Genomic DNA, 20,105 nt, shown 5'->3' with positions numbered 1-20,105 from the left:
AAATCTCAATAAATGAATACGTTCAATCGAAAATGTTTATTCATTTAACAAAATTATACATTTACAGAGATTCAAAATATGTTGTCTCCATTATTCATGTATTAGGAGACATGAATTAAGCAAGTGCATCAATTCAACTTCTGGTATAGGTTCAGTTGCCGGTTAGTAACCAGTTGTTCTAAAACGTATGGTTATAGGAATTGAGCTTAACAGGATCATATCTAATATTATTAATGTGGATCACCCGCTGCAAATAGACATTTGGCTAATAGTCGTGGAGCCACATGATATCAAACACATCTATATGTTCACGTCATTTTATTAAGGGGCGCAAATAGACATTTGGCTAATAGACTCCGGTTCTTGTAAGGGGATCCTCATTAGACAGTACAACACTGTGATATTTTATTAAGAAGCCTTGACTGGTGTACTCTTTGCAAAACTATATATTAATTTCAATTTCTATTGAATATTGATCTGTAATGGCTAGTTCCTGAAATGCTTCTTGAGACAGTAACAGATCATTCTCTCCAGTGCTAACTCCTGGAATACATTTGTCCACAACTTTAACTGCTATAGGATTGGAAGTCGCCATCATACCAGAATTGTTCTTGCAGTAAGGTTTGTTTTTACACTGAATATTTAGTATCTGCCCGCATGTATATTGCATCGCATTTGGGTTCACGGCTGCATAAAATTTTCCAAAGTCCTTGATTTTGGGGCATTGTTGAGCTGCTATACCTAACCATTCAATCAAAAAAAATTGATAAGCATGTGAAACAGATAACAACATACTATCAGTAGTTGCAGGTGCTGACCCGTGTGAAGTACAGGCCGAGATCAAAATATTAATAAGATACACTAGTTCGCGGGAAATGGAAGAATAATAATTTTTTTTTATCGTAGATAATCCGTAACCGCTACCCTTCGGGTGCGTACTGAGTAAACCCTACGGTCTCACGCAATAGCCTGCAAATCACGTTAACCAAGGTAAACCGCATTTAAGCGACAGACTCTGACTCAGGAGGCATAATCATAAATTCTCCTGTGTGATTCGAAGGATTCAAACCTATGACCAAGAGGATATTTATCCCCTCTTTAACCAACTGAGCCAACCCTTAGAATTTCTAACGTAATTATAACAATTACCAGTGAAATTTGATCTAAAGCTTCCGGTCCCAGGAACTGCAGAAGAGACAGAGATGAGAGTGCAAATAACAGCTACAACAATAACAATCTTGATCTCCATGTCAATTTACTTATTTTTTTGGTTCTTGATAATTAATAAGCCGATTGATGACAAGTAAACTAACTGATATTCATCTGTTTCTTGTACTGATGTAATTAATGAATGGTAATGCGGAATTTGTAACTGAACATTGAAGTTTTTAGCGGTTGAGCATTAACAATGTTCACAAATCACACCCCTTGTGGTTCCCCGTTCATTTAGACAGTATCATATCATATTCTCCTTTGGGCAAAATTCTAGAATACATTTGTCCACAATCTTGACTCCTGTGTAATTATAATTTTTGCAATATGGTTTATTGTTACACTTAACACTTAATATCCTCCCGCATGCACATAGCATCGCATTTGGGTTCACAGCTGCATATAATCTTCCAAAGTCCTTGATTTCGGGGCATTTTTGAGAGGCCACCCATTTTTTTCGGTTTTGGTTTTACCCTTAGGTACACGACACGAAATGAAATACAAAATAAATAAATACATATATTTATCATAATTATATGAATACATATATCTTACAATATTATTTTACATATAATTTTACAAAAAATAGATACAAAATAGATTCAAATTTAAATTTTACAAGACTTGACTGCACTTGAGTTAGTATAACTTATATATTGACTTAAAACCAAAATATTTAAATATAAATTATATTTATCTTTATTTTTATTATTACTTTTAAATTACACGAAACACAACACGAAAAGAAGGTAGACGAATATGAAACGAAACGAATCCTTAACGGTTCGAGTTTGGGATAGACATTCATAACACGTAACACGAAAGTACACGACACGAAAATACACGAGACGAACGAATTGCCAGCTCCAGCTACACACCACAATTCAATCAAAACTAATTTTATCAGAAACAATTGTATTTATGTTGGGATTGTTATATAGTACATTTATATATTTACCTGGGAAATTTGAATTATAACTTGCGATCCCAGGAACTGCAGAAGAGACAGAAAAGAGACTGTAAATAAGAGCAACAACAAAAACAATCTTAATCTCCATGTCAGTTTTATTTATTTATTTGGCTCTTGTTAATATGCTGATTCATGTATACATAATGAGTGGTAATGCAGAAATCTCTATGCTAACAATGTTCTCAAATATTGTTGCTTATCTTACCTTGTTAGATGACTTTTACAAATAGACATCTGGCTGAGAGACTTCAGAGTGTAGGTTCTAGATCTTTATTCTGACATGATTTATTACAACTCTAACATATATGATTTAGTGCAATTGCAACTAGCCTTGTGTGCCAACTGGGTACATACATGCAATTGGTATATATCAATTGCACGTGAGAAGAAATTTTATACAAGAACAGTGAGAATAATTGTTCTGCACTCTCTTAAAAAGTGCACCTTATACAAAACTATATATTACAGGATGGTCTAGTGTAATCAGTTCCTCTAATGTAATGGAACAAGTTCAATTTGGATCACCTGCTACAAATATGCATCTGGCTAATACACTAGAATTTGTAGACATAACACACTAGAGTTCTCGAAGGCCTGAATTTGCACAACTGCTAAGTGAATAGTTGCGAGGGCGTGATTGCAAGATGTGTTGCTAGTTTGCATTACTTTACCCTGTACTTCAATTGCATCCGCATATCTTCCTTCTCGTTGTCATGACATTAGATTCACTCATGTTGAGTTCATGATTATTGAGTCCATCTGAAAGTTTCCGGTCAAAGTGAAACAATAACTGAAGAAGTGCAAGCTTAATGAACACCAAATTTCACCTCTGACAAATTCGCTCATTTGTAGGTGCAGAATAGGTTTATGTCTTTTGGCTAAATTTGAAAATTTATGGTGGTACATTGAGATACTCCATGTAAGTTTCCAATATATTTAATAGGATTAATATATTAGTCTTATTTATAATAAGATTAGATTAAAAAAATAGTATAAAAAGATAGATCAAACTTAAAATATCGAATCAATTAAATACTTTTTTGGGGTAAATCAAGAATTTATACAATCTTAATTGTTATTCTCAACATATTATTGTGAATCATGTAGTCGCCAGAGGAACAAGGGTAACAAGAATACGTGGCGATTGTAGTTCAACTATAAATATAAGGTGTGCATCTATAAATATTAGGCGGACACATACAAGTTGTCGAAACAGGAATATACAGGGGATTGGAGTTTACTATAAATATGAGGTATGCACCTATAAATATTAGACGGACACATATCAGTTTCATAAATAAATTTCAATATCTATTACAGGTTCCGTTGTGTTGGCCAGTTCATCAAACGCTGCTTTAGACAAGATCATATCATCCTTGCCAGGACAAGATTCTGGAATGCATCTATCCACAATTTTTACTTTGACCAAATTATCAGGATCCTTGCAATATGGTTGACCACCACACTGAATCATTATCGTATTCCCGCAAGTATAATCTGACTTTGGGCTGATGGCTGCATAAAATTTTCCAAAGTCCTTCATCTCGGGACACTTTTGAGATGCTGCGCATAACAATCCAATCAAACAAATTTCAGTAAGTACTTGATACAGTAAAACCAGATAATTACACTTATAATGCATTTTCAGATACTGTTTTTCTGTATCTTTGTCTTTGTGTCATAAGATATCATAGTATCAAATACGATACTCACTCAGTGGGACTGGGTTGTTTACATCGGGGACAGGAAATCGGCATGCATTTGAAGACTCCCGTAAAATATATTTCTCTAAATAATTTTAAATACATATTCTTTAAATAAAAATATAATGTTTAAACTTTTACACGGAAAAAAATATTCTAAAAATAAATTATAGAAGTATATTTTATAGTAGCCGTAAAATGCGTGTGAATCATGAGAAAAAAGTATGTAAAGAATCCCGTGGAGGGAGGGAGTAACACTTACGTGGGAATTGAGAATTATAGGTTGCTTTCAACCCAGAAGAGACAGAAATGAGACTGCAAATGAGGGTTACAATCAAAACAATCTTGATCTCCATGTCAATATATTTATTTTGTTCTTGATAATATATATGCAGATTGATGATGAGGAAATGAAGTAAATAACATATGTTTCTCTGTATGTTGTTCAGATGAGCGGATTCATGTATAAATAAATGTAACGAGTGGTACTGGTAATATTGCAGATTTTGCTACTGAAAAATGAGTTTTTGGTGGATGACCATTAACAATGTTGATCATCCCTGTACTGCTCCGTTAATTTAGGAGGTTCTAATTAACAATGTTCTTTTTTCTTTTCTTTTTTAGTATGAGCTTTGTAATTGGTAGTTTAATTTGGATCACTTACTACAAACCCTAAACCCTAAAATAAACAAGCCATATTTTCTCATATCTATCCCTCTTCTCCACCACATAATGTGTTTTTAACAAATTATTTTTAATATTAACTTATTCCAATGAGCTTAACTCTCCTAAGTATATATTTAGATAAGTACAAAAACTTTTTTAATGTAAATACACTAGGAGTATATCAGTAATTACATGACTTGATTAAAAATTTGTAAATCAATAAATTTAGCGTGCTTATTTATCGGCATATAAAAATATACCTAACAGGTGTCTCCGTTGAATTTGTACTTTTTTACAAATAATCTATATTTTTGAAATTAAATCTGTCACGTAGCTTTTATTGCTAAAAGAGGCATCCCCTGGAGATCGCTCTTTATAAATACGTATTTAGGGCATTGTTCTCTATTCCAGTTAGAGAGACAAAGTGTTAACATGTGTAATGAATAAATTTCACTACAAGAAAAACGGCTAAATTTGACCGAAATTTTTCAATCATAGTTAACTAAAATTGACTGCTAGCGGTCATATTTAGTTAAATATGACCGAAATGTGTCGGTCTTTTTTAGGCTGGTCAAATTTAGCGAAATTTAGCGAAATCGGTCAAATTTAATTAAATTTGACCGACTAAATATGACCGCTCAAATTTGACTAACTAAATTTGACCGTCTAAAATTGACCGGCGATAGTCATTTATATTTTTTCACTCCTGAATTCAAAATTTTAAAAAAATCGAATTTCCTGCTCTTTATACATAAACATGACCAACTACAGTCAAATATGTCAAAATTACACATTTGACCGAGTGGCTCGCAGTCAATTTTCATTTTCGAGTCACATTTATAAATATGACCCTCATTTTTGTAGGTCAAATTTATAAATATGACATTCATTGGTCAAAATTGGTAGGTAAATTATTATATTTTCAATTTCGGGTCAAATTATAAAATCGAGTGATTTAAGTCAAATTTAACAAGCAAAATGCCAAATGTAACTAGTTTTAAGTCAAATATAAGATGATATAAAATATACATATATAGAACAAGAGGATACAAAATTCCATTATATTTACATGTCTCTGGTTATAGTTGGATGTCAAGGGAACCACAATCATTCTACATACGTGTCATACCAGATAATTTACAAAAATAACAACACAAATTATCTTTAAACAAGAATGTACCAACACTTAAAAACATAAAAGCAGCACTGAAACACAACTTCAGTGCCTGACACACTTCTTACGCATGAAACACAGCTCCAGAGACATCAAGTAAGTCGAAGAGGGATACCAGAGATAAGTACCTAACAAAATTCTAATTTGGCCAACATAACTATACTCATTAGATATACATGTAGGTTTGGCAGTGATAATTGAAACAACAATTTTAAGACTACACTTCAACAATATGTACATACAATTTGAGTGTCTCATTTGGTCATCACTCCTAAAACTTCATGTGTGGTTGTATTTGTCTTTCTGGAACACCAACAACCTTTGTCCCAACCTATGACAAAAGGAAAATACAAGGCTTATTATAAAAATACTTAACCTGATTATCAATATCCCATATGATATTGACTATCGGCTGGTAAAGCACAATAACCTAATGATGTATCATGAAAATTACAGCATGGTGGACCATCTCCAAATTGAACAATTAAGACATATGCAGGTACAGCTCCCTGCAACTTCAACAGGTTATCCTAATGAAGTACCTTTCTGGCTTCAACTACTTACAATAATATTACCAGTCCTGGAGTCTCTTATTCAGAGTGATACACAAAACATAAAATTTGGTTGATATACTCTGAGGCCTGCGCCGAATGTTACTTTAACTAATAAGCTAAATTAATTAATGAGTTCGCTATGTTTTCTAGAAATAGTAATTGAATTCTTATCTGGAATAAACCACAAGTAATCCGGGGGCTAGTTTTTAGTTTCTTTCAACATTAACAGTAACTTCAGAGTACATACTTTAAGGGAAAGACATAGTGCAGCATTTAGAGAAAGAAACCATGGAAAGGGAAATATATCAGGGTGACATTAATCGACACAACCATAAGGGCCGTATCTACAATTACAAAATCAAAAATATAAGCAGTAATTACAAACCCAAACGAAAAAAGGTAAAATCAGAGAGAGAGAGACATAAGTGAAGGTTAATCCCTAATTGAAAAACCAAGGCCTAATTGAAGAAACCCCAATTCAATTGAACCCTAATTATGAAAGTAAATCCCTAATTGTATAGCAGAGATTGGTAACAGTGGCCACTAAGAGATAAAACAGAGATACCAAAGAGACTAGTGAGAGAGTGAGGAATGGTGAGAGAAAGTGAGCGAGAGTAAATTGTGGAGTGTGTACTCATAAAATGTGTATTGGACAAGGAGATGGAGCAGCGTGTTTCTGCACCAAATTACTTATCTGTATTTATATTTTTTATAATTCCTATATTTACATCTTTAATATTATTTTTAAAAAAACTTATACATATACTATTTTACTTTTTAATATTTATATTATTACTATATTACTTCTTTTTAATTTGTTAAATTTCATTATATAAAAGATTCATATATAATCGTGTATCTTATTTATTCAGTTTGTAATTTACTTCAAATTCTTGTAATTTAAAGTAATATTTCAACTTAAAAATATATTATATTTATTTTGATACTCTGATCTAACATTTTTACAAGTATGTTACAAGTTGTAACACTTCTCTTTTATATATAATAAGAGAATATGCTGATAATATTCATGAGATTAAAAAGTCTCATTAAAATGACTAATTTACCCCTGTACTTTAAATTTATATAAAAGAAGTTGTTGGGCGGAATTGGACCTGAATCTTTACATTCACAAACACATCACCTTACCACTACACCACGCTATTACTTAAATTTTTTATCATACACATAATATGTAAGTGTTGTAAATAGCGACAATTTATTTCACTTTAAACATGATTACTAAAATATTTATAGAGTTAGTTTTGAACAATTAAATGTCAGATAAAGTTAAGAATAGTATATAAACGGATCATTCCCTTATTTATTAAACAATTTTTAGTTTGAATAGTATGTCTCATACATTTTTAATATATATTTTTTTATAAAAAATAAATTATACATATAATTAAATTGTTTTTATATGTTGAAACGAGATACACTTATATAAATAATATATATGTGTACTACATATTTAGATAAGTTATAATTAGTGTATTTTGATTTATTTTAAACTGAAGATATACGTTTCTATATTGGTGTTCATTCTATCTTATCTTTGATTAACGTACTTTAAGATTACATTACATTCAAATTATAACAAATTAGTTGTGAGACTGAGTCTAGATCTTAAATGTTGTGAATATGTTCGAACATTAACTTAGCCCGTAAATATTTTTTAGTGTACTTTATTTTAAGATTTATCCACGAAATATACACCATACCATCTGAAAAATACAACCTTACAGTCATTGAAAATTCTTTATTTTGAGATCTAACATATACATGTATATCTTTATATAGAGAGTTCATAGTTTTTGTTGTATTTTTCATTAAATTTGTATTGTTCAAGATGTAACATGTTCATGAGTAGCAAAGCATGGATAACATTGAAGTTAGTAAAAGTCTAAAGTAAGTAAAAGTCTACTAGCCCAAATCAAACTAACTCGGGCAACAACAAGCCGTCCACAAGATTTAATCATATTGACAACCCTAAGGATAAGTTGTATGTCAATCTACATTTGTATTCTGTAATTGTACTTATTGAGTCTGTAAAAATATTAAGTAGATTAGACTGGAATAACCTCTGGAAAAAGATCAAATCATGATCATGCATTAGAGATAAGTGTAGCGGCTTGAATTTGAATAATGTTGTTCTGGAAAAATTGTTTCAAGTCAGATATCGAGAAGTACAAAATGACCTATAGAGAAGTCCCAAGAGATATCGATAACTCAAAATGCATGTAGAGATCTCAGACATCGACAAGTCAAAAAGTCTATGTACTGAACTGGAGATATCGACAAGTCATTTTTTCATGTAGGGATCTAGAGATATTGACAAGGCAAATCTTCATGAAGAGAACTAGAGATATCGACAAGTCAAAATCCTATCGACAAGTCATTCTACATATAAAAAACTGGAGATCTCGACAAGTCAAAGACATGTAGAGAACTTAATATATCGATAAGTCATTATACATATCGATATGTGACATCTTATTATTTTAAGATGATGTGTTTATAATTGGACGATTTTCGCATGTATCCTTTAAAACTAACATACTTAGCATCTTTTAAGTTTTACAAAATTATTAATGCTATACATTAACACCCTAACCTCTAAATCCAACTCTTAAATCATGTACTTCATACAAGAATTTGAACAATAAAATATATTATTGATATTATTTTTACACGTATCTTACTTTTATTTTTATTATTTGTACTTTATGTTTTGTCATACTAAATATACAAAATATTTTGTAAATTTTAAAATCTAGTGACTATTGTTTGTTTTTATAATTTTTTGAAGAAACATAATGTCACCTTTTAATTACTACTTCTAAAATATATTTGACTAACGACTAAAATAATTTTTAATATGTTGTTTATGAAATTTTGGTACCCCAATATTTTTTAAGATTTTAATACTTTATTTAATATTGATTCAAATTTATAGAAAAATAGTTAAATTTAAAATTGACCACTAGCAGTCACATTTATAAATATGGCCGCCGTCAGTCAAATTTATTTATGATAATTTCGTTTAACTTTGGCGGGAAATTTAGCGCCAAAAAGTTAAATAAGACTACACATAAATATGACCGAATGCGGTCAAATTTGCACCAATCAAATTTTGTTATCTTGGCGGGATTTTTCCCTCTCTTTTTTTTGGGATCTAAAAAATAAATATGACCGAGTAAATTTGACCAAATTAATTTTGACCGCTGTTAGTCAAAATTAAATCTTGGCCAATTACAAATAAATGGCTGACCTTAAATTTGACCGTCTGCGGTCAAAATTAAATCTGACCGACTATAAACTAAGGTTGACCTTAAATATGACCGCCGGCGGTCAAATTTAGCCGCAATCATATTTGGTCGGTCAAATTTACCCTTGTTTTTTGTAGTGTTTGTAGTTTAAAACCTCTTTCGACAGTATGATGTTTAGGTAGGGCTGTTCACGAATCGAGCCGAGCCGAGTTTTGATCGAACCGAGCCGAGTTTTAATTTTTTTTCTGACGAGTCGAGCCGAGCCGAGCTTTCTTAACGAACAAAAACTTGTGTTCGAGCTCGAGCTCGTTAACAAACGAGCCGAACACGAGCTTTTATCGAACAAAATCGAGTCGAGTCGAACCGATCCGAACACAAGCTTTCTCCATCAAAACGAGCCGAGCCGAGCCGAGCCGAATTAAAAAATTCTGGTCAAAACACCGGTTAACTGTTAAAATAACAAACCAAATACTTTTATTTTTTTCAAAAAATTTTGTCATATCACTAAAATATATTGATCTTAACATCCGTACGGTTGGATCATTCATAAATATTTTTTAAAAAATTGAAACATTAATACGATACTAAACACTAATTACAAGTACAAGTCAAAACACCGGTTGACTGTTAAAATAACAAATCAAATACATTTATTTTTTTCTAATTTTTTTGTCATATCACTAAAATATATAGATCTTAACATCCGTACGGTTGGATCATCTATAAATATTTTTAAAAAAATCAAAACATGAATACGAGACTAAACACTAGTTACAAGTATTGTTCAAACAAATGGTTGATTGTCAAAATAACAAACAAAATAAATTTATTTTTTTCTAAAATTTTTATCATGTCACTAAAATATATAGATATTAACATCCGTACGGTTGGATCATTCATAAATATTTTTAAAAAAATTGAAACATTAATATGAGACTAAACACTAGTTCTAAGTACTGTTCAAACAATTTGTTGATTGTCAAAATAACAAATGAAATAAATTTATTTTTTTCTAAAATTTTTATCATGTCACTAAAATATATAGATATTAACATCCGTACGGTTGAATCATTCATAAATATTTTTTAGAAATTGAAACATTAATATGAGACTAAACACTAGTTCTAAGTACTGTTCAAACAATTGGTTGATTGTCAAAATAACAAATAAAATAAATTTATTTCTTTCTAAAAATTTGGTCATGTCACTAAAATATATAGATCTTAACATTCGTACGGTTGGATCTTTTATAAATATTTTTTAAAAAATTGAAACATTAATATGAGACTAAACACTAGTTACAAGTACTGTTCAAACAACTGGTTGATTGTCACAATAACAAACAAAATAAATTTATTTTTTTCTAAAACTTTTATCATATCACTAAAATATATAGATATTAACATCCGTACGGTTGGATCATTCATAAATATTTTTAAAAAATCGAAACATCAATACGGGACTAAATAGAAGTACTGGTCAAACTACTAGTTAAATTAAAATAGCAAACCAAATATATTTATTTTTTCTAAATTTTTTATTATATCACTTAAATATATAGATCTTGACATCCATACGGTTGGATTATTTATAAATAATTTCAAAAAATTGAAACACCAATCAGGAAATAAATACTAGTTAGAAGTAGTAGTCAAATCACTTGTTAATTATTAAAATATCAAATTAAAAAATTTATTTTAATATCTGATTTTTTTCAAATTACTAAAATATATAATTTGAAATTCGTATAATTCAATAATTTAAAAATATTTATAAAAAATCTATATAAAATTCATAATAATTAAATATAAAAAATAAAAAAATAATAATTTTTTTTCGAGCCGAGCCGAGCCGACCCGAGTTGAGCCGAGCTCGAGCCGAACATGCCAAAAGCTCGGCTCGAGCTCGTTTTCTTAACGAACACATTTTTATGTTCGAGCTCGAGTTCGAGCCCTTAACGAACCGAGCCGAACCGAGCCTTTAACGAGCCGAGCTCGAGCTTGTTCGCGAACAGCTCTATGTTTAGGTGCCTAGTTATATGCTACTCCCTCCGTCCCAATATACGTTTCCTCTTTTGACTTTTGGTATTGTTCACGATAAGCGATTGACTACTAATTTACGTCTAATCTATAATATCAAACATAGTCATGAGTGATCTCGTTGGATTCGTATTTATCAGTACTTTAATCCAGTGAAATTTTTATATTTAATACTAACACGAATTTAAAAATATTAACGATCAAAAGTGTGCATTGACAAACGTGTCCAACACAAAGAGAAAACGTTTTTAGGGACGAAAGGAGTATCAAACAACAAAGAAAAAAGAATCACAGAAGTACTCTGGTCAGCTGTCCACAAAATTCTGCATTATTAGTTGAACTGTAACCACAACTGATACAAATTACATACTAGTCAAACTATATTAAAAACTGGGCGGCTAAACACATCCTAAATCCGTCTCTGTCCACGATAGGGATTGGCTTGGCTGAATTATATGCAAAATTCTAACATAACAATTAACATGTTTAATTCAATTTTTATTAATTTTTAACCCTATTAAATTTTGTTTTAAATTCATCGAGCAGGATGATTAAAATTTATTTTTATTTGGATTAATTTGAGTCAGCTAAAATAAATTATATGATAATGAACGTGAGATGAGATCATGTGGTTTTGTACTTTCAAATTTTGTTGCGGACAAGTTAAACCCATAATCAATCTTATTTACCAATATTAGCTTAGTTCTTGTTGTGTGGTACCACACTTTTTTTGAAGGAAATAGTTGAAACAACAAGAAATATGTTGAGATATAGACTTGATAATAGGCTTATTTATAATAACTGTATATGCCCGATTTGTCGGAATCCGATGACAAGTAAAATTGTGATTGGACTGAATTTGCAAGGTAGTCAAGATAAAATAATTAAATAATTTTTACTCGGCTATAGACATGCTCGAACAGTCTCACATGATACTTCTACTTGATAATTAGTAGAGAAACATGTGTGTGTAACTCATGCAAATGACGTACATATCATATATTTATATGAATCAAGTCCATATATGGTTTTATAGCCTTAGAACTACTTCTCAATGGGCTAGTTATGTTTTACCCAAGCCCACAACCTCCACTGATCCTTATCAAGTTAGGTTTAGGCTAAATCCAAATAGTCCTTCTCTTAATACACACTACGATTCTTATTTATCATTGGTATTATTGTATTTATCCATCAAATATACTAATCCAAAACTCGTGCGATACCCGGATTATTTTTAATATTACATAATTTTTTGAATTTAATTTGATGTAAAAATTTTAAATTATGAAACTTATTTATTTAAAATTTTAATAATATAATTTGATAATACTTATTAATATACACAGAGGTATATAAGTTAGGGATACTATAATTTTAAAAAATAATGTAATGATTGAAATTTATATGTTATTGATATTTATTGGTGTGTTAACGAAAGATTATTATATTTAATTAAAAGGTAAATTTTAAATGAGATCAATAGTATACAAATTGTCATTAGTTTGTTAACCGACCAAATCCAACTAATTAGTTTAATATGTTTAAACATGAATCAAGTCGTAATATTTTATGTGTCAATGAAAAAAAAATTATGTTAGCTTGATATCCGTTATATCAACCAAATCCAGCTAATTATACTTACTATTTTGTTTAATATTATTTTAACTCGGGGTGATTATTATTTTTATTTAGATCGAATGGATAATATGTATTATTTCCTTTCAAATTTTTATTTTGTTCAAGCCGGTCCAATAATATAATATTTTTAGCGGGATCAATAATATTTATTATTTTATTTTAGCCCGATTCTTCAAATCCAACTAACTATATGTAGTTTTCTTTTAATTTTTTATTTTAACATGGGATTAATATTATAATTTTATTTAGCCCAACCGAGTGAATTTTATAAATTATTTTGTTTTAACGAAACCATTAGATAAATTATAATTCTGTTATGAATATCTATCTATTTATGAAAGTATTTTATTTTAAATATTACTATAATTACGATGACCACACTGACTACCAACCAAATTTAAACAAATTATAATTATGTTATGGATATTTATCTATTTATAAAAGTGTTTTATTTTAAACATTACTATAATTACGATGATCAGACCGACTACCGACCAAACTTCATTTCGTCTTTAATATATATAATAGTATACATAGATATAGATATATATTCCATACATATATCATATAAATCCGTTCACATATAGTTATAGATCACTATAAATCTTATTCTCCTTCATGTCCCACTATAGAAACAAAACAAAGACTCGAGGTCAAGGAGCACTGCATGTATGATTAGTTAGAAATTGACCCAACTGATTAAGCACCCCTCCACGGCTCCACCCACCTGCAATAATGAATCGAATTAATTAGCAAAATTAGTTAAAAAAATTAGAGTATAGAGGAAGGTGAGGTGGATCAATCAGACATCACATGAAAATGGAGCGTAAAGGGTCAGCATTATAATACATACAATTTTTACTATATCATCCTCCGTCCTCTCCCCCACCCATCTGTCTGTCTGTTTGTTTTCAGAATTCTATGGTTAAAAATACACCACGTATTCATATAACTCTCGTAAATATCTTAATTACGTATTTAGGATATTTTTCTTTTTTATATATTTTGAATTATGCAGTGAAAACTGTATGTATGTGAAACATGGAGTTTGACAATAAGAACATGTATATAGTAAATGATTGGATTGAGCATTTATCATAATATTTGAAGTTGGCATACTGCTAATTAGTGGTAACATGCTTGCAGTAATACTAAATTACAAGTGTGATTAAACAAAATTAGTTTTGTAGTTTGCATGAGGCTAATTTGGTAATTTAGGATTAAGAGAAGGTAGGAGTACTACCAGACTGCTGGATTGATGTTAAAGCCATTACATCTACTTGTCTTTGTTTCTCCATGTGCATCTCTAATCTCTCTGTCCTAACCGACATACACTGTTACATTCACTTAGAGAATTAAAGAGAAGAACACAACAAGAACAAGTTCCCCCTGTCTCATCCTTCACAAGTCATTACCATGTCAGAAAAGGTATGTTCTTTTTTCCTCCATGTTGAGTTTGTAATCCATGATAGTTATAATATTTGTTCACTATATAGGAATGAGTTCACCTCCGATTTCCGAGTACTCATACGATGTTTGTCCGAGTTGACTGATTTTTAGAACACCGGTTTATATCAATCCATTGCATGTTGAATTTTGTGGATCATGATAACTAAACATCATGTTTTGCCTTAATATGTTCCCGGGGAGGCATGTAACAGGTGGTGACAATGGTGTTAAACACGGTGGACTTGGAGTGTTTTAGCTGCTACAAAAAGGTCAAGAAAGTCCTCTGCAAATTCCCTCGTGAGTCCCCCCACCTTTTCAATTACTATTTTATTAATACTACCTTCTTTCCCCTGCTTTTTAATTAGTCCTGTTTAAGGTTTTAAACATATTTGTCATTTAGTTGTTTTATATGTGTGGGGATGTATGCTAAGAAACTTGAACTTATGTGGTGTGGATTGGTTTTTATGGCAACAGAAATCAGAGACCAGGTGTATGATGTTAAAAACAGCAAAGTCACCATTAAGGTGTTGTGCTGCAACCCTGAGAAGCTTCGTGACAAACTTTGCTGCAAAGGTGGAAAGGTTATCAAAAGTATTCAGATACTAGATGATCCACCTAAGCCCAAAGCTCCCGAAAAGCCTAAAGAAGAGGTGAAACCTAAAGCTCCCGAGAAGCCTAAAGAATCTGAGAAACCTAAAGCTCCCGAGAAGCCTAAGGAAGCTGTGAAAACTAAAGAGCCAGAGAAACCTAAAGCTCCTGAGAAGCCCAAGCCACCTGTTGAAAAACCCAAGGCCCCAGAGGCTACTGTACCGGTTCAAGCTTATCCACCTATACCTATGTATCCAAATAGGACATGTTGTGGGTCTTGCTCCCAAGGCTATGGTGGGGGGCCATGTTATCAAGGGCACGGACGTCCTGTTCCACCACCACCCGGTCCCTGTTACGATTATGGACGGCCTGTTCCCTGTTATGATTATGGACGGCCTGTTCCCTGTTATGATTATGGACGGCCTGTTCCACCACCACCCGGTCCATGTTACAATTATGGATACGGGTACCGTGGGAGCAAATGTTGTGTGACCACCGATTATTTCAGTGAAGAAAATCCCCAAGGTTGCACAATTATGTAAAGGTGCTTAAATGGCAGCTTCATGGCCCCTGGGACTTCTCCAATTGACCTTTTCTTTAATGTTGTTGCAATATGTTTTGGTTGTAGTATGTGGGGTACTTTTAGAGGCAAAGATGAAAAGCTTATAGTATGGAAAAAGTATGATTACAATAAGGTCAGTTACCAAATGGCTGTTGACAATGAGATCATGTTACAGATTTTTAAATTTGATTATGAATGGAAGTTTCTATAGTTGTTATTTGGCATTACTTTTTGATTTTATAATCTCGTCGTATCTGTATATGCAAACTTGATAAAGGTTGATTAAACCTTTATTAACACTATCAACAGATAAAGAAAAGAAATGAAAGATTAGGGAGATCAGAGAGATGAGGAGTAGAACTTTGTATAAGATATTACAATTTTCACCATGCCAGGCTCTAAATATACTGTCTAACAAGGTAGGAGGCATGCTCTGTTGTTGGAGGCCAGTTCAGAGAATTTCCGTTTGCTCTGATCAAGTATAGGTTGGCATTGGCAGTGTACACTGAAATTAGTTTTCACATTCATATCAATGTACAGAAACCTCAGTGGAAACTACCATTGCTCATCACATACTTTCATCTCTAGTCTCTAATGTATGACACTATGCAATTGTGTATACTATTGCTTATGACAGTAACGAATAACGATTAATTCTGTACTTGAGATGAAATAGATTTCTTTTCCTTTCTTTTCTGTTTTGGTAACTAAGACTCACACCTTACATGTACTGATTCTGAAGCCTGAGTCTCCAATAACAGGGAAGAAGGAGATTCGATCAAAAGGCATAAGGTAGATAAGGATTATGTTTCTATTAACTTACAAAAACCGAATTGAGACTAGACAATATAAACAGCTAATATAAACCTCAAACCACAAACAAATTAACTCTGCTAGAAACAGGAACACTACATTTCCTAATCACTGTACTCCAAGCGCTTGGATCCTTCTAATCAGCGATAATGAGGAGAAATTCTTTTGCTTCCATTCCTCCTTGCTCTCCTTCTTTTGCCCTTTCTCGAGGAAGCATTTGTCACAACCATCTAGTATTCTGACAATATCCATGATGCTTGGCCTTAGCTTTGGATCAGAGTGTGTGCAGGCCAGTCCGAGTTTCACCATCCTCACGAGTTCTTTGTGATCATACTCTCCATCCATCCTCCAGTCTGCTAATTCTGCATATTTCATTTTTCCTCCCTTAATTTTTTGGACTCTCTTAACTAATAGTACGTCAGGCTGACTGAAGTCGACAGCCATCTGTCCACTAACCACCTCAAGAACCACTACACCGAAGCTATAAACATCTGCCATTGTTGTTGGTTCACCATTCTCCATGTACTCTGGTGCCATGTAGCCGAAAATACCATTGACAGAATAGTTTTTGTCAGCAACATCATGGTGACCATCATTGTTTCTTGTTAAGAATTCTGCAAGTGCAAAGCTACCAAGCCTCGGGTTCATATCTTCATCGAGATTAATTGATGAAGAGGTTATATTTCTGTGAATTACTTGCTCATCCCATTCTTCATGGAGATAACGAATTGCAGAAGCAAGTGACTTGACTATGTTGTACCTGTGATGCCATTTCAGGATTGGAAGCCCATTTCTGTGGTGATAATGGTGTAGAGTGTGACTTAAAAGGAGATTCGCTGAATAATCGTAGACAACTAGCATCTCTCCTTGTTCAGTGCACCATCCACGAAGTTGAACTAAGTTTCTATGGCGCAAATTTCCCAAGTTCTGAAGCTCATTGGCGAAGCGTATTCTAAGTGCTGGACATGTTTTCATGCCTAACCTTTTCACCAAGACATGGTGATTGTTGTCAAGAATGCCATAATAAGCAGTTCCAAAGTCTACTTCAGCCACCCTTCTGGAATCTGCAAAGTTTTTAGTTGCTGAAATAATTTCTTTAAGGCTAATTTCCCGTGGAGTTTCAATAATGGGGAACACGTTTGATCGACGTTTACTCTTGTTGTCCGAGGAGGACATGATTTCAGTGCTTGCATATTCGGTGAAGGGGCTAACATCAGCTTTTCTGAATTCAGCAGATGGGGGGCTAATATCAGAGCTTTCATATTCAGCAGATGGGCTAACATCAGTGCTTCCATATTCAGCAGTTGCGTAAATGGTTTCATCCTTGGCCGACAAAAAGGTAGATGAGCTGGAAGCAACCATTTCACTGGTGGTGGTAGTAGTGGTGGTGATGGTAGCAGTCAAAGACCTCGAGGATGTAATGTCACTGCTTGAGGAAGATAAAGAGATGTACAGAGGATGATGCTTAAATGATGGAAGGTCTGGCATTTTGGTGCAGAGAGTGCCAGAAAGTACTTCTAGCACCCATTTCATGTTTGGCCTAGACTGTGGATCATTGAGTGTGCATAGCAGCCCTAGATGAATCAAACGTTCCATGTCAGAAAGCTTATAAGACCCGTCAGGAAGTCGATTGTCCCCTGCTTTTAAAACCATTCCTTCATCCGAAAGCCTTCGTATATAATCAAGCAAAATAATTTGATCATCTTGGAAAGCAAGGTCCACAGCTCGTCGTCCTGAGACAATCTCCAAGACAACAATTCCAAAACTGAAAACATCAGATTTTGATGTAGCAGAGCCGCGTCTTTGGAAGCTTTCTGGTGGTAAGTATCCAATTGTGCCTCCAATTCTAGTAGTATCCACCAATTGAAAGTCTTGATACTTTATCGGTGTCTTGATTTGGTGATCAAGTTCATGTTCTAGCCATCTAGCTAATCCAAAGTCACCAAGCCTAGCATTAAAATTCGAGTCAAGCATCACATTACTTGTCTTCACATCCCTGTGAATGATCTGTGTCTCCAACTGCTCATGTAAATAAAACAAGGCAGTTGCCAGACCATCAATGATCTTCAATCTTCGATCCCATCCAAGAATCACAGGGCCAACATTCTCTACTCGCTTAAAAAGTACACGATCAAGACTCCGATTAGGCATGTACTCATAAACAAGCAGCAGCTGATCATCATGAACACACCATCCTCGAAGGCTAACAAGATTTCTATGTCGTAAATGAGCCACAGCTACAAGCTCAGCCGCGAAAGTCTTCTCAAACCTTTCACCTCTCTGCATCAAACACTTGACCGCAACCACCGTTCCATCACTAGGCAAAACAGCTCTATAAACCCTACCAAAACCTCCACTGCCAAGAATCTCGTCATGGCTAAAGCCTTTCGTGCCAATATAAAGCTCCGCGTAGCTAAACGTTCTCGGATTATTGCCTCCAACCTTCTCCAAAATCTGAACTCCCTCCATGTCATGAAACAAACCAGAAGGTTGTTGTCTTCTTGGTCCACAAAAAGTAGACCATTTCAACACAAAAAACTCGTAAATCGATCTTCGCAAGGCCTTAAAAATACGAGTATCTCGACGTTGACGGTGTTTCAATTGTTTTGTTGTTGGTGTATGAAGCTGTGCTTCATTGTTTAGCTCTGCAGAATCTGCAGGTAAAATGAAGCAAAGATTGGTAAGCTGCATGGTTAGTTTGTTGTTGAAAGAGCAGCATTAGTTAGAAAAATGATGTAATAGCAAAATGAAAGTGTAGATTAATATATAGAGGATAAATTAAAGGGGATAGAAAGATACGTGTGATGTGTGTTTTGGATTGGTAGTAGATATTTGGTGAAATAAATTTTTCAAACGCGGTTAGGTTGCATGACGGAAAGAGATTGTAAATAGGCCAGCTAAGTTGTATTTATGGGCCATGCTGGTGATGTGAGCAATGAAGTTGATTTTTGGTGACAAAAGTTTAGATTTGGGAAGCTCTTGCATTATTACATTCTCATCACTTTTAGTTTTTGAATGTGAGATGGAAATTTTATTTATTTTAGAGTTATTTCTTTATTTTTAGAGCAAAATTAGATTGGAAAGATAAAATTGTCCTCCCTGTATTTATAATCAAAATCCTAAAAAATGTGAATGTAGCGGTAATTTGACCTTTTCACTATTTTTCGCTCTGCAAACTAAAAGAAAAGAACTCTGAAATACTCTAAATTCTGATACTGATGCAGAGTCTTTGAAGAAAGTTAACATTATTCCTTCTAGTGTAAGTACTGATTCAAAGTCTGATACTGTAAATTCTGATAAGAAAAATGTTAACATAAACTCTGATGTTAAATCCGCTGCAAATGTTAACAAACTTAATAAGGCCAAAGGATCCAAGCAAGTCTGGGTCCTTAAAACTAATCATTAGTGGTCTTTGTGATTGCAGGGCAACAGAAAAAACATCCTAGTTCTGGACAGTGGATGTTC

At 32.9% G+C, this 20,105-nt stretch overlaps 3 protein-coding genes and 2 long non-coding RNA genes across 5 annotated transcripts; 1 reads left to right on the top strand and 4 right to left on the bottom strand.

The window, feature by feature from the left end:
• Positions 1-39: 39 nt before the first annotated feature.
• On the bottom strand, positions 40-1,318 carry LOC141723617 (uncharacterized). The gene is made up of 2 exons (XM_074525467.1): positions 1,150-1,318; positions 40-741 (listed from the first exon to the last, which is right to left on the bottom strand). The coding sequence occupies exons 1-2, from the start codon at positions 1,247-1,249 to the stop codon at positions 443-445; spliced, it is 399 nt and encodes a 132-aa protein (XP_074381568.1). The 5' UTR covers positions 1,250-1,318; the 3' UTR covers positions 40-442.
• A 1,883-nt stretch (positions 1,319-3,201) lies between these two features.
• On the bottom strand, positions 3,202-4,645 carry LOC141723613 (uncharacterized). The gene is made up of 2 exons (XR_012576318.1): positions 4,148-4,645; positions 3,202-3,745 (listed from the first exon to the last, which is right to left on the bottom strand). It is a non-coding gene; the product is annotated as an uncharacterized LOC141723613 (long non-coding RNA).
• A 953-nt stretch (positions 4,646-5,598) lies between these two features.
• Positions 5,599-6,954, bottom strand: LOC141675203 (uncharacterized). Its single transcript, XR_012555940.1, has 2 exons — positions 6,156-6,954; positions 5,599-6,056 (listed from the first exon to the last, which is right to left on the bottom strand). It is a non-coding gene; the product is annotated as an uncharacterized LOC141675203 (long non-coding RNA).
• A 7,384-nt stretch (positions 6,955-14,338) lies between these two features.
• Positions 14,339-16,044, top strand: LOC141675193 (uncharacterized). The gene is made up of 3 exons (XM_074481909.1): positions 14,339-14,656; positions 14,890-14,974; positions 15,152-16,044. Exons 1-3 carry the CDS (start codon positions 14,645-14,647, stop codon positions 15,805-15,807), a joined length of 753 nt encoding a protein of 250 aa, XP_074338010.1. The 5' UTR covers positions 14,339-14,644; the 3' UTR covers positions 15,808-16,044.
• A 428-nt stretch (positions 16,045-16,472) lies between these two features.
• LOC141675185 (receptor like protein kinase S.2) lies at positions 16,473-19,392 on the bottom strand. Its single transcript, XM_074481900.1, has one exon. It carries the CDS (start codon positions 19,329-19,331, stop codon positions 16,749-16,751), a length of 2,583 nt encoding a protein of 860 aa, XP_074338001.1. The 5' UTR covers positions 19,332-19,392; the 3' UTR covers positions 16,473-16,748.
• Positions 19,393-20,105: the final 713 nt, after the last annotated feature.

This window comes from Apium graveolens, chromosome 1 (genome assembly GCF_009905375.1).
Source record: "Apium graveolens cultivar Ventura chromosome 1, ASM990537v1, whole genome shotgun sequence".
NCBI lineage: Eukaryota > Viridiplantae > Streptophyta > Magnoliopsida > Apiales > Apiaceae > Apium > Apium graveolens.
This window is presented reverse-complemented; position numbering and strand designations above follow the sequence as displayed.